The sequence below is a fragment of the Lactuca serriola genome, chromosome 7 (assembly GCF_051521515.1).
Source record: "Lactuca serriola cultivar US96UC23 chromosome 7, Lser_US96UC23_V15, whole genome shotgun sequence".
NCBI lineage: Eukaryota > Viridiplantae > Streptophyta > Magnoliopsida > Asterales > Asteraceae > Lactuca > Lactuca serriola.
Genome location: NC_136414.1, coordinates 153,548,113 through 153,563,304, shown reverse-complemented (window position 1 = coordinate 153,563,304; position 15,192 = coordinate 153,548,113). Strand labels below are relative to the sequence as shown.

The 15,192-nt window shown below is 33.4% G+C and overlaps 1 protein-coding gene across 1 annotated transcript; it reads right to left on the bottom strand.

The window, feature by feature from the left end:
- Positions 1 to 1,984: 1,984 nt before the first annotated feature.
- On the bottom strand, positions 1,985 to 4,266 carry LOC145064860 (uncharacterized). The gene is made up of 2 exons (XM_079012230.1): positions 3,039 to 4,266; positions 1,985 to 2,845 (listed from the first exon to the last, which is right to left on the bottom strand). Exons 1-2 carry the CDS (start codon positions 4,186 to 4,188, stop codon positions 2,082 to 2,084), a joined length of 1,914 nt encoding a protein of 637 aa, XP_078868356.1. The 5' UTR covers positions 4,189 to 4,266; the 3' UTR covers positions 1,985 to 2,081.
- Between the last annotated feature and the right edge of the window lie 10,926 nt (positions 4,267 to 15,192).

Genomic DNA, 15,192 nt, shown 5'->3' with positions numbered 1-15,192 from the left:
GGATCACTCATCTGTCACAAGAACTGCATGCCTTGTCCACCGATCTCCCCACGCTTCTTTGTGACAATCAAAGTGCGTTATTCTTTACCCAGAACCGGGTGGCTCATAATCATGCTAAGCATATTGATCTTGACTATCATTTTGTTCGTGAGCTTGTTGCTTCAGGTAAACTGGTCACTATGTTTGTTCCTACCAAGCTTCAAGTCGATGACATCTTCACTAAGAGTCTACCTCGGCCACAATTTGAGCAGTTTCGTCGTGTGCTTCGTCTTGGTCCACCTCCTTTCACTTTAGGGGGGATATTACACTAGCTCTTTATTGGTATAGTCTTTTATTCATTGTTGTATACTTGAGGGGTGAATATGTATCTTTTTTCATTATATATATATATATATATATATATATATATATATATATATATATATATATATATATATATATATATATGAGATAATTCCCATGCCTCTTGGTGTAGAAAACTCATTATTTCAATAAGGAATTGTTTAAGCCTGTAATTCCTAGAAAAGTTGGCTCAGTTTGAGTTTAGATGCGTCAATGAAAAAAATTACAAGTGTCATAAGCTTAAGGTAGAAAAGGACTCCCTTGTAAATCTTCGCGACCGAAGCGAAATATGTCTTATTTAGCGACCTAAAAGTGATAAGATAGTCCCTTGCTTGTCGATTCCGTCACTAATAGCAAAAAACAAGCAATAAGCCAAAAAATAGTTTGACATCAATAATCTCCAACTAAACGCCTATATGGATGCAATTTCTGGCTATCTTTTGTTTTAAAAAGTACCGTCGCTAGTAAGTGTAAGATAGTTTCGGTCACTTAGTCTATTGTTTTTACATGCTTTTTCTAATAATGTGATAGGCTCACAGTCACATACAAAATTAACCAATGTACAACGAGATGTCAAATCAGGAAAAAAATTGTTTAACTAACTATGGATGGAAATCGTCACTACAAAAAATTTGCAGACTATATAGTATAGCTTACGTCAAATATAGTTTTATTTATTTATATTCCATTTTATAGAAAATAGAAACGACGTCAGTTTTCATGGGCTATCTCGACGACAAGTCGTCGGTATAGAATGATAGTGATCTGCATGTGTGATACTCAGTGTCGACTCAGTTCCGACGACTTGTCGTCGGTAAATATATTCTTATTTATTTTATTTTTTATTTACGAAAAGATTATTCAACGTCTTGTGACTTAACTCTATACCGACGACATGTCGTCGGTATAGGGTTTTAACTTATCTGCTTCGTTCGACCCCCTCTCAGTTGCATCGCCACACCAAAATCTCTCTTTCTCTCTCTCCGATTGTCCGTCCAGAGTACCTCCGACCACTCGTCTTCACCGCCGACTACACCGGAGGTTTGACCACCTGCGACGACGTCTATTGCGACGTCCGTTCACCACAGTTCCAGGTAAGGTTTTTTTATTTTTCAGTTTTTTTCCTGATATCGATTGTTTTCCAGTGACCACGTCAACTTCCCACTTCCACCCATTACCGACTTATTACTTCCGGCCACCACACCACCCATTGCCACAGAAAAGGTAAGTTTTTTTTTTCTATTCTTTTTTTTTGGTTGGATATTGTTGTATGAAAATGTGAAATTTGATATATCTTGTTTGATTTCATGTTTATAATTCTTTGAAAATGCCTACTATATGAATGATGAAATTTGTTGGGCATGATTGTTTGATTTTGTATTTAGATTTGTATATATTTGTATGAAACTGGATTTGGATGTATTCTATGTTTAATTGTATGAAATTGGAATATGAAAGTGGAATTGTACATGTAAAATGAAATGGAAATTGGAATTGAATGTATTATATACAGTATGAGTATGCGATATTTAGGTTTAATTAATACTTTGAGTGTATAAAATTGTAGTATTGGAAATTGGAATTGAATTGTTGTATAAGTATTGTAATAACTAGTAACAAGATCGAGAAAAGTCTAGCTATCTTGGAAAAGGTTCCTTCATTTTATTATTAATTCTTTATTACACCATCAAACGACGTACTAAAAATATAAGTATTGTAATATCAAGAACAAGAAAACTCTATCTCTTGCATACGACACCTCGCCCTTCTATACCGCTTTGGCAACTCAAGCTTGGCAACTGCAAGTTCAATGAAGAACTGTCTTCCTGGCTACCCTTAAACTTAGCAACAGAACAATCAGTTGCAAATGAATTGGTACTCACAAACTTACTATCTCCTCCCATCACAGACATTAACACCCCCATCTTCACCTTGCTCACATAGTCATTCCTATAAGTCTGTCCAAGAACTCCATCCACTTCGTTACTCAAGGAGAAGAACTTGAACTTCAAATCGAGATGGGCAAAGCAATCGTCACTGGTTATATCATACTTATGGATTCTTGATTCTTCTTTTGTTATGGGAACCACTTTGGCTGTGATCCTGAAGAGGTTTTCAACTTCAACAACTATATGATTGGTGTCATCAATCCTAGTGATTGATGTCGTAGAAGATTGCCATTTGGCACCTTCGGTTTTTGGGAGAAAGATGTTTTTCCCATCAAATGTAACAGAGATTCGATCAATGGTGTCATCCCAAGAAGAAGTCTTTTGCGCACTGAGTTGTACTTTGTGGTTGTCGAAAAGAATCCCAATAGATTGGACCCAAGTAAAGTCTCTGCCCATGTTTCTGTTTCTCTTGCCAATGAAGTGGCCATTGATGTGGAGGTTGTTATCGGCGACAAGGCAGAAATCTTGATCCTTCTTTCCATGGAAGTAGAAAGTGATGCCGTCACCACCAATGAAACGAGGATCTTGACACACTGCTCCAGGCATATCACAATCTGTACAAGACAAATGTAGAAGCACTTTAGAGATCAAATGATAGTTGTGTTAACCTAATATTTAACCATAAAGCATACATTTGTAAATGATGGAGTTAAACCTCAATAATTTGATGTCAATGTGAATCTTAGACATACATGATTTTTTAGTATTTATAAATAAAATGAAAAATGAGAGTTATGAAGAACTTACTGCAAACTGGCTTGCAAGTAACACAATCAACTTCACATTGACCAGGACAAGAAGCAGGGCAGACATGTTCGGAGGCGTAGCATTTTGGGTAGTTTTGGTTTTTGCATTTGACTTTTTTTGTTTTAGAAGGTGGAGCAGACCATGTAGGAGGCACGTGTGAGGATGGTGTTGGTGTTGGAGGTGTGGATGTTGGTGGTGAAGGGGTGGTGGGAGGTGGTGTGGAGGGTGTTGGTGTTGGAGGTGTGGACCCTGTTGTTGGTGAAGGGGTGGTGGGAGGTGGAGTAGATGGACTTGGTGTTGTAGGTGTGGACTCTATTGGTGGTGAAGGGTTGGTGGGAGCCGGTGAGGATGGTGTTGGTGTTGGAGTTGTGGATGTCGGTGGTGAAGGGGTGGTGGGAGGTGGTGTGGATGGCGTTGATGCTGGATGTGTGGACTCTATTGGTGGTGAAGGGGTGGTGGGAGGTGGTGTGGATGGAGTTGGTGTTGTAGGAGTGGACTCTATTGGTGGTGAAAGCGTGGTGGGAGGTGGTGTGGATGGAGTTGATGCTGGAGGTGTGGACTCTATTGGTGGTGAAGGGGTCGTGGGAGGTGGTATGGATGTTGTTGGTGTTGGTGGTGTGGACTCTGTTGGTGATGAAGGGGTGGTGGTGTGGGGCGGTGAGGATGGTGTTGGTGTCGGAGGTGTGTATTCTGTTGGTGGAGAAGGGGTGGTGGGAGGTGGTGAGGAGGGAGTTGGTGGTGAAGGGGTTGGTGGAGGTGGTGATGATGACGGTGTTGGTGTTGAAGGTGTGGGCTCTATCGGTGGAGAAGGAGAGGTTGGTGGTTTGGACTCTGTTGGTGGTGAAGGTGTGGTGGGAGGTGGTGACAATGGTGTCGGCGGTTTCGATGTTGGTGTTGGAGGTGTGTAAACTGGTGGTGATGGTGCAATGTCGCCACCACAAACAGGTTTGCATGATTGACAATTAACAGTACAGCTATCTGGACAAAACTTAGGACAAACATGCACCAAATTATGGCATTCTTTGTAACTCGGATCCTTACAAGTTGCATGGCTAGGGTTGTTAATTCCTGGTGGAGTTTGGGCCTCAGCAAGAGCCACCAGTATGAATATCACAACTAACATAACATGACAAACCATCGACTGAGCCATTGCAGCCCAGACTAGAAGAAACTCGAAAATTTTTGAACTGCTATGTTGTAAAAAGTTATACTCAATTGTTATCTTATCTATATATTGAATTGGTGCTTATTGACACTCCCTGTCTCTCTATTTATAGTCAAAAGAAACCATGAACCTCCAAATTAAAACCAATAATGTAACAGTTAAGTACGTTCAGTTCAAGCCTCAAGGTATCTTACAACCCCATCATATTGCTTTTAGTGTAAATTTGGCATCCCTTGGCACATGCAACACTTTGTAAAAACAGAATCCAGCTTGTGGAATACTCCACCAATGTTAACCAGCGTATAGGAGGGCACCAATTGTGACTCAGCTTGCATCGCAACATACCATTCAGTAAAAAAAAAACGATTAGTATTAGCGATGACAACAAGGATGGTGAAAAGGGAAATAAATGGTAGAATTGACAATGGAAAGCCACTTTTTTTGGTGATGTTCGGGTGTTCCCCATCTTAAATTAACCTTGGGGACATAATTAACACAGGAAACACTCCATGTAAACAAATTGTGTATTCTAATCCTATTACAAATAAAGATATATTGTACTCTGTGAATCCGGATAGATAGGTTAATGGGGAAATTTCAATAACAGGTTGATGGTTCAAATATGGTTTAAGAGTAGGGTTTAATGTGAAGTCTTCTAAAAAAATTAGTTAAATGATGAAACGGGAGAAAAGTGTTGAAGTGTTGATTAAACGGATGTTGCTGCATCCATCCTCTTTGTCACCTTTACCATACATTACTTGAAGAGAAAGAATTAAATGTCATCCGAAATATAATTAAAAGTAATATAAGATGAATTAAAACCGAGGCTTCCAAAAACTATCAATAAATTGAAGTAACTTATAGTATAAAGATACCCTTTTTCTCTATGCATTGACTTTTATTAGTAGTGTCTCCAAGAACCGGCCATCCCATATTATATTGATCATAATGTTTGTTGGCATCTTAAATGTCACCTACTCATCACGGTCAAAGACTACAAAAATACAAGCTATACTTTTATTGACTTTTTTACTTTTACATAGGGAATACCTCACACTTATATCACTCAAAACTTATATTATCCAAGATCTAAAAGTTCGTGTGTGTATATATATATATATATATATATATATATATATATATATATATATATATATATATATATATATATATATATATATATATATATATATATATATATATATATATATATATATATATATATATATATATATATAGAGGTTAGGTTCATGTGTGACGGTCTAATTTTGTGAGACCGTGAGACGCATTTTTTTATTTTTTTTAATTTTTTTTAGTTAATTCAAGTTCCGAAAATAATATTTAAAAAACAATTTTTAGATTTTTCCATTTATTTTGCAATTTTAAATTATTTTTTAGAATATGTACAGTGTAATATTGAATTAGAATATTTCACGTATTTTTCAAAAAAAAGTGGGATATTTTTTTTAACGTTTTTTATTTATTTATAGTTAATTCAAGTTCCGAAAATAATATTTAAAAAAAATAATTTTTAGATTTTTCCATTTATTTTGCATTTTAAAATTACTTTTTAGAATATGTCAATGTAATATTCTATTACAATATTTCACGTAGTTTTAAAAAAAAAGTATTAGTTAATTCATGTTCCGAAAATAATATTTAAAAGAAGAATTTTTGGATTTTTCCATTTATTTTGCATTTTAAAATTATTTTTAGATTTAGTCTTACGGTCTCACAAAATTAGAATGGTCTCAAATGAACCTGAACTTCTATATATATATATATATATATATATATATATATATATATATATATATATATATATATAGGTACGTTCTAAAGCCCGTACAAATTAGCACGATCCATGGAAGTTAATCAAAGTAAAGAAATGAAAGTGCATTGCTATTATCAATAAAGATATGTATCACATATTGCTATTGTTGGTAAAAATGAAGTACTCTATTTATAATAAATATATCTATCATGTTGCAAGAACATTATTTATGTTTCAGAAAAGTGCTTGAAATCTGGAACTTCAACACGGTTGAGTTTAAGGCAAAGGAATCACTCTCCCTCCCTTTGGAGTACCCTCAAAAAATGACAAAATAATAATATAAAAGTAGGTCAAATTCTTTTAATCAAATAATATATACATGCTCGAAGAGTTCCATAAAGATCATATGGCTTTTATTCCTTCTTTAAATGACACCTCTTGCAATTTTAATGATACATGTGGACGTTATTTCAATTTTAAGAATTTAATGCATGGGTAAATTCAAGAAAAAATAATAAACTTTCATTGATTTATGTATTATATTGCCTTACATTCATTCTTTCTATTACAGCGTTGCACCTGAGCACCTCTATCATTTGTTTTTAAGGCTATATAAAATAATCTACGAAATTAGAGCATTATACTTTCGGTTACTTTTCTTATTCACGTTTCTTATTTAGACATTATATTGACACTCGGCCAATGGAAAATGATTCTCATAGTAACTAATTAATTCCTTATTACAAAGAGTACATCTGGTTAATTCAAAAATAGCAATGTATTTGAGTTGGTTTGATTATCATAGCATCCTACTTTTGTTTTTTCTTATTACACCATTCAACTTTGAAAGTACGACGCTATAGTTGGGTAGATTTTTCAAAAGACAACATCTTGATATAAATGGAATTACAATGACACATAAAACTTGACAATATAAAGTGATACTCACAATTTGAGGTCCATGCCATCAAGATCAACATTTAAGCTATGAAATACCACAACGAATATTAACATTTTTCAATTATCGAAACAAAATGAGTTGGCATTTCTAAGGTGTACTAGCCATATATGATTATGGTGGTTGGTGACAGAAAAGGTAGTCATGGCAGAGGTGATGGAGATGGTAGTCCTGAAGTCGGTTGATGGTGAAGGTGGTAGTGGTGGTGATGGGTGGTGGCTGGTGTGTTGGTTGGGAAGGTGGTGTGGGAGAATGGAGGTGGTGGCATTGCATAATCATATATGAATATACCTATCCCGTCAAGCCGATACACCGGAGTACTAAAGCGGTAGATCAGAAATGTGTGACTGAGGTTTAATCTCAAAATCTCTTTTTTTTTAGAATCTCAAAGGAACCTACTTATATATATATATATATATATATATATATATATATATATATATATATATATATATATATATATATATATATATATATATATAGGTTTAGGTTCTATGGAAAACAAAAAAAGAAAACAAAAAAACCCTAAAAATCATAAAAATACATAAAAAAAATACTTAGAGATCACAAAAAGAAAATTTTAAATTTTTTTTATAAAAAATCGCAGGTTTTTGTTAAAGTTCTCCCAATATATATATATATATATATATATATATATATATATATATATATATATATATATATATATATATATATATATTTGTAAAAAAAAAATTCAAATATTTTTTCACCGATTTTGTATAAAAAGCTGCGATTTTTTCAAAAAAAAGTTTTGTGATCTCTAAGTATTTTTTTTATGCATTTTTATAATTTTTAGGGTTTTTTTGTTTTTCAAATAACCCTTCCATATATATATATATATATATATATATATATATATATATATATATATATATATATATATATATATATATATATATATATATATATATATATATATATATATATATAGGGAGAGAAAGAGAGAGAGGTTTCATGTATTCTAACTATCTATCATATGGACGTAAGAACCAATCAAATTTTAAGAAAAATTAAACTAATAATCTAAGGGTATAATGGTAATTTTAATTATAATCTAAGGGTATTCACTTATGACAAATATCATCGCTGTTTTTCACATATAAAACACATCGGGTCGATTGTTTAACCCCATGCCATCTCTTTCTCGATCCTAACACACCCACAATCGTGTGAGTTTGTCCCCTTCGCCAACTTCATCACAGTTGCTGAAACCCTAAGTTGTCAACGGAAACTAATGCCATCATACCATCTCTATCAAAAGCTCCATCAAACTTCGCAACCATGATCAAATAGTTGTTGTCGTTTTCGCCTGCTAACATCCTCTTCACTGCTAACATCCTCATCACAGTCGTTGATGGAACCCTAAGCTTCGGGTTTGTCTTTTTCCATTTTAGTTTTTTTTTTTTATTATCATCTTCAGTTTCATCCCACCTTAATCGGAAACTAAGATTCAAGTTCATCTGATGAAAATTCTATTATATGTAGAAATCCAAAAATTGTGTGCCATAAGTAGGAGATACAATTGTTATGGGATCAATTGATTATGGTTTTTTTCCATTGTTATTTTTTTATTTGAAAAGAAAAGGGATTATTACAAAAAAAATTAAAAATATTTTTTAAGATTTTTATTCTTTTGATTTTAGTTCTTACTTGTATTTTAAGTTCATTAGAATAAAACTGTAAACAGATTCTAAAAAAATATATATTAACATTTTACTATTATAATATTATGTTGTTCGTCTCATTATGGGAGAATAATCAAAGAATTATCTCATATTCCTTTTTACTCGACAAAACCACAAGCTTTCAAGATACACGATTCTTTACTAGTATATGGTTGTCATTCTCACAGAACATCATTCTAACAGAATAAAATCAGTTATGTTTACAAATTACGTTAGAATTGTAATTGAACTAATTTTTAAATAGCTGTTTTGTAATTTAATAGAATTATTTATCCCCTAAAATCCAGAAAATAGGTATGTGACTTTTGATGTTAGTGATATGGAAAACTTTGTTAATCGTGTATATGGTTGATTTTCGGCCATAGTCACTACAAGAAACCAAGCCTTTATCAGCGACACAATTACTGGCGACACAAAGCTTTTAGCGGCGACAAATGGTAGAGTCGCCGCTAAAAGACTATGTCGTCGGTAATTGTGTCGTCGCTAAACACTTTTTACCCGAATCCAAGTTATCCACTTCTGATAGACCTCGGCTGTTCGATCGAGTATCTAATCCAACGATTGGGCCTTTTATCCGCACAAAACCAATACCGGCGACATTTTGTTGCCGCTAAAAGTCGAAAAAGTCGCTGCTAGTAGTGGTCTAAAAAAAGATGCGGTACCCTTCCCTCCAGATAGTCGCCGCTGTTAACGTGTGTCACCGGTAAAGCCTACATAGTCGCCGCTCAGTAACGGAGCTTGAACATTCGAGTTGGGGGGCCAAAAGTAAAATACGTAGAAAAAGTGGAGAATAAGGGGGGCCACAGTCAATTTTTTTAGTTTAAGGTCTAATATGTAAAAATTTTAAAAGTAAAGGGACTAGCTCTGAAAAAAAAAACAGGGGGGGGGGGGCACAGCCCCCCATGTCCTAATGAAGATCCGTCTATGTCGCCGCTGAAGGCTATCGCAGATAAAAAAAAAAAACGGATGCATTCTGCTCTTTTGCTTCCTGTGTTCGATCAAAACGTTACTGCTCCTTCTTGCCCCATTTTCTGCGATCGATTCCAGCGATTCTAACAAGAAATCTCCCCACGTTGTGAGATTAGGGATCAAAGGTGTTTAGGGTTTCAATTAAACGGGTTAACTCATGATTTCTAGCTCCATCTCGGGAAAAAAGGTAACTTGAAGTTCTTATATCTCTTTGTTTTTCTATGTTAACTTCGATTTCTAGCTCGATGATTAATTGCAAATTATTTTTCAATTTTAGTGGTTTTGGTGGTTTTGTCTTTGGGTTGACGGGTGAGGGTGTTTTCCGGTCAAGACCAATTTTTCCGGCGACACTATTACCGGCAACCAAAATCGTTGATTAAAAAAAAATTATTAAAAAATGAAAATTGTTATTACCGGCGACACTATTACCGGCGACTTCATCATTACCGACAGCTATGTCATTAGCAGCGACTGTAGTCTTTAGCAGCAACATACTCATTAGCGGCGACAATTCTCTTTAGCGGCGACAAGTTGATTAATAGCGACGAAGTAGTAGCAGCGATTTATTACCGGCGGCGTGTCGCCGCTATTATCATTACCGGCGACAATGAGACCCTTTAGCGGCGACTTTTGTCGCCGCTAATTGCCTTTTTCCTTGTAGTGAGTCTTGACCTTAGAGAAGTAATTGTTCATGTTGAGGTCTCCCATGGTGATAACATGGAACTCGTTATCGGCTTGAGTTTCCTTCACTTCTTTTTTAAAGAAAAAAAGGTTTTGAAGGCCGATCCACATGTCTCTGGCCAAACAATCATTTGTGAGCAACATTTGAAGCAAAACGGGTGATATCGAGGTCGAGGATAAGAGGTATGCAACTTTTGATGTTAGTGATCTGGAACACTTTGGTGATCGTGTTTGTGGTTGATTTTCAGTTATGGTGGCCGAGGGGCAGAGGACATTCAAATAGAATAGGTCAAAAGGAGATTAGGTAAAAAAAAGATTATATAGGAAGGAAATATGGATAAGATACGCTCTGATACCTTGTTAATCTTGTAATCTGATTGCCAAGAATAATACAAACATTTATACAAAATACAAACAAGGGAAAGAGGTTGTACGTTAAACAAAAACGATGGGTTCTAGGAGAGCCCAATACAACTATACATACATATACTCTAACACATAAAGGTCTTCCAAAGACCAATAAGGAGGCATTCCTATCTTTACATACCAAACTTGATTTTACTAGAATTTCGTCATCTATTCCACCAAGCTTATGAACCAGTTGTTCCAAGTCTTGAACACATTCCTATTTTAGTTTAATTCATGTTCTTTACATTAAAGTTCTAGCATAACAAATATACGCCTTATATACGAAATTGACACATCATGTTCCTTAAGCCACTATGAACTCATACATATTTTTCAACAAGTCGGACGATTTAACTTCGCCCAGAACACATATTTCACTTAATTTTTTGTCGGAGTATGTGTGGTTGTTAATCATCGGCATGAGTTTCTTTGAAGCTCCGCCCTTGCCCTAAACATCATTGTCACTATGTTTTTTTATAGTTTCTTTTAAGCCCGTCGGCATCAGTCACCCCTCCTTCCTTTCTTTCATCATCATGACGCTTCTCGAATTTTTAGGCTTTATAATGATACTTTTCAAATTCTTATCAACCCTCCCATCATTTAAGTTACTTTTATACATTTACGCGAAACTTGAAGGATCCCAACCAAATGGCATTCAACTTCTCTTCAAACATCATGATCTTGCTCAACCCCATGAATCTCACGAAGCCGATTTTTTTTAATAAAATTATTTTCCTTGTTATGAAAACATCAACGATGTTCCCAATCCCTCTAAAAAGTTTTCCACAAGATGAATTTTGTGCAATCTTCGGGAAAGTTTGTGAAGAAGAAGGTAACTAGTTTGTTTCTAATGGAATCATTGATCACGATTGGGAGCCTACATGAGACTCGTACTCCACCGACGTTTCATTATTTTACAACATTTAAATGCATACGTTACTATTATTTTTCTTACGAGACTTCATAAATTTTTATTTTTAAATACATTCTAAAAGGAAAATTTAGTGATTGATATGTTTAATGCATCATTTTTTTTTTGTGATTGATATGTTTAATGCATCATTTCTTTTTTCAATATCATCCTTTGATTTTGACATTTATCATGATTTAGTGAGTATGAGGATAAATAAGAGAATTGAGTACGTATGAAAATATTGAACATCTGATTCTAAAATAGTAAATAAGTTTTCATTTATCACATAGACACAAAGTTTATTTATTCTCATTCATTTTTTACAACTTTCGTACTTAAAATGCTTAAGTGATAATGTCTTACCAAATCTTATTAACTTTCAATGTTTTATTACCATTTTCAAACCACTTTATGTCAATATTAATAAAGAACCTTCAATAACTATTACCAATGTTTTTATGCTACATTCATCACTAATTCGTCTCTTTTTGATAGTCGGTATTGTTGTAGTAAAATAAAAATTATCAAAATTAAATATTCACATTTTATTTTGTAGTTTTAAGATGTAATTAATATCAACAATGTGAGATATAAAATTAAATCATGGTTTTCGTCTTAACAACATAAATGTTATAACACTTATCTTGTAACAAAAGCTGTAGAATTGAAATTATCATCGTCTGTATCTCATCTCTAAGCTTCTTAAAATTCCACCTTAGTGTGCACAACTTCAAAACGACTTGAAAAAAAGCATAAAATAAAGCATTTCAAATGGTTGTCTTATGTTCAATTCTCACATGCTTCAACTCGCTTTTTTTAACAACAATTCCATTCAAGAAAACAAGCAATATATATAGCAAAGAGCTAGAGGGATCGAGAGGAGAGACACAGATCACATGCTTCAACTTGTGAATGGGATACTTTATAAGTATTAGACTAGCTCTTTATTTGTATAGTCTTTTATTCATTGTTATATACTTGAGGGGTTTATATGTATCTTTCTATATATATATATATATATATATATATATATATATATATATATATATATATATATATATATATATATATATATATATATATATATATAGACTATAATGTGGATGAATAATTATTGTGCGGACGTGTGGACAGTGTTATTTTATGAGAATTAGTAAGAGAGTAAGTTGTTTAGTAATGCGAATACGTTCAACCTTACAAAAATATCGTCATTTTTATGCATTCTCACTAATTATTATTCATTTTTATTCTCATACATCGTTTTTCACTCATTTTAATTCTTATAGAATACGGCTCAATAAACATTCTGACAGAATGAGAATAATAATAAAAAGTCTATAATAACCTTGTAGACGATTTAATTAGTGAGAATGTGTGTGTTAATGACCATAGTTATGTAAGACTGAACATATTTATATTATCAAACAACATATTTTCTTTGTTATTCTCACATAATAGCATTGTCCATACGTGCGCACAATAGATGTCAATCCACATTTGAACCCAGCTCTCTCTCTCTCTCTCTCTCTATATATATATATATATATATATATATATATATATATATATATATATATATATATATATATTCTCTCTCTCTCTCTCTCTCTCTCTATATATATATATATATATATATATATATATATATATATATATATATATAGAGAGAGAGAGAGAGAGAGAATATTTTACAATAGTTGAGGTTGCGAAGGGCAAAACCAAAGTCAACTTTAATGACCTATGAACCAAAGAAAAAGAATGATGTTATTAGGTTTCCACCATCAAATGATAAAGGACGACAATTCCCTTCAAGTTAGAAAAAGTCTCATCATCAATCAAAGAGTGATCATAGGTTTCAAGTTGACCATCAAGATACACTCTTTTCGAATCATTAAATTTTGTTTGTACAACCAACTTAGCTTCACCTACTTTGATTTGTCAAACATAGAAAATAAATTACAAGAACTCAAAGCTGCCATGTATTCTAGAAAATCGTTGCTTAAATCACTAAAACGGTCATCGGATTCTTGAATTTGTATATCCAAACCGTATTGAAAATATCAATTTCAAAGTGATTTTGATTAGTAACATTGGTTCTACAGTCTCTTGGAGTAACATAAAATTTGGATATTTCCACATTTCTAATTTTATGTTTATGACAAAAAGAAAATATGTTCTCCAACATTGATGGAAACTCTTTATTTATTAAAGCTTTCAACGTTTTCATCGTCACTTTGACCAAAGAGAAGTCGCTTCCAAAATATTTTGATCCTTTCTTTGAAGATGTCTTGACAAGGAATCCGCACTACTAGAAATTGAGGAAACGGGGACGGACAATTTTGTCGCTGGTTATCAGCGACAGAAATTGTCGGTTGAAAAAAGCCTTGTCGCTAAGTGTTAGCGATGGATTCAGCGACGAGTTTAGCGATGAAATAGCAACGGATTAGCGATGAAACAAATAACTTAGTAAACCCCAAAAGTGTCAAAATCTAATTTTATGGGTAGGTTATTTCCTTGGGTGAGCTTTACGATGTTGTACATCTTGACGATTTCTTGTTTTTTGGCCTCAATTTATTTGCATTCCGCCTTAAGCTCTCCTTGCATCTCCTTATGAATACAATCAACAATAACCTATAAAACAACAATAACCAAGTTCATATCAAATAAAACATCATGCCATATCATTCAATTAATAGCAACATACTTTTAACTTGATAAACAAGCTATAAGCAATTAATACCGACATACTTTAAACTTGGAAAAGGAATTATTAATTATTAAGCATCAGGACATATTATTAAATAAATAGAAACATACATTTCTACACACAGCAGAGTCAACTCCGCTTACCTGTGTAGACATCCATATATGTAGTATTGACACTTTATTCCTTTATGTTTTATCTAAAGCTTTCCCAATCTTCACGACAGTACTTAAGTGACTTGTACTAGTGACAATACTACAAAATCGATAACAAAGTATGATTTTATTAGATAATAGACTACGGTTATAGTATCATACTCTAAGAGTGTTGGTTTCGCCTCAACCGCTCATTAGGAACATGTAATCCAGAGATCATATCAAGGTCAAACCCAAAGGTACCCTCTCCATTCTTGGTTGCTCTTCAACATACCATTTTTTTTTAAATGTAAGCAAATAACAATATCTTAATTACCATTACATCATTCTTTGGCAATCCCTCATCGCTTCTCAATTAAGAACCAAGATAAGTTATTACCCAAAATGGTAACCTAAGTGCCATATTGATCCAACACATGATTTTTGTTAATAGCTCTGCCACCAACCATTAAAACAATGACCAACAGTTTAAAGAAACAAAAACTATTTCAAGGAAAATAAGGAAATATGAAAGAATTATAACTAATAAAATCAAAATGAGGTACATGTTTACGAACTCACTGGTAACCCCTGCATATTTGAACTATAATGAAACACCTATATTCAAATCCAATAGTAAAATATAAATCCAGATAGATTCAATAAAAACATCAACATATGGAACTTAAAACTGATCTCATATCCTTATATTATTATAATATCTTGAGTAAAAAAAAGAAAT

Excerpts from the sequence above, each read along its gene's own strand:
- LOC145064860 (XM_079012230.1), bottom strand. The coding sequence starts at position 4,188 with ATGGCTCAGTCGATGGTTTGTCATGTTATGTTAGTTGTGATATTCATA. Across the intron at positions 2,846-3,038 it reads TACTTGCAAGCCAGTTTGCA|ATTGTGATATGCCTGGAGCA; the intron begins GTAAGTTCTTCA and ends TGTCTTGTACAG.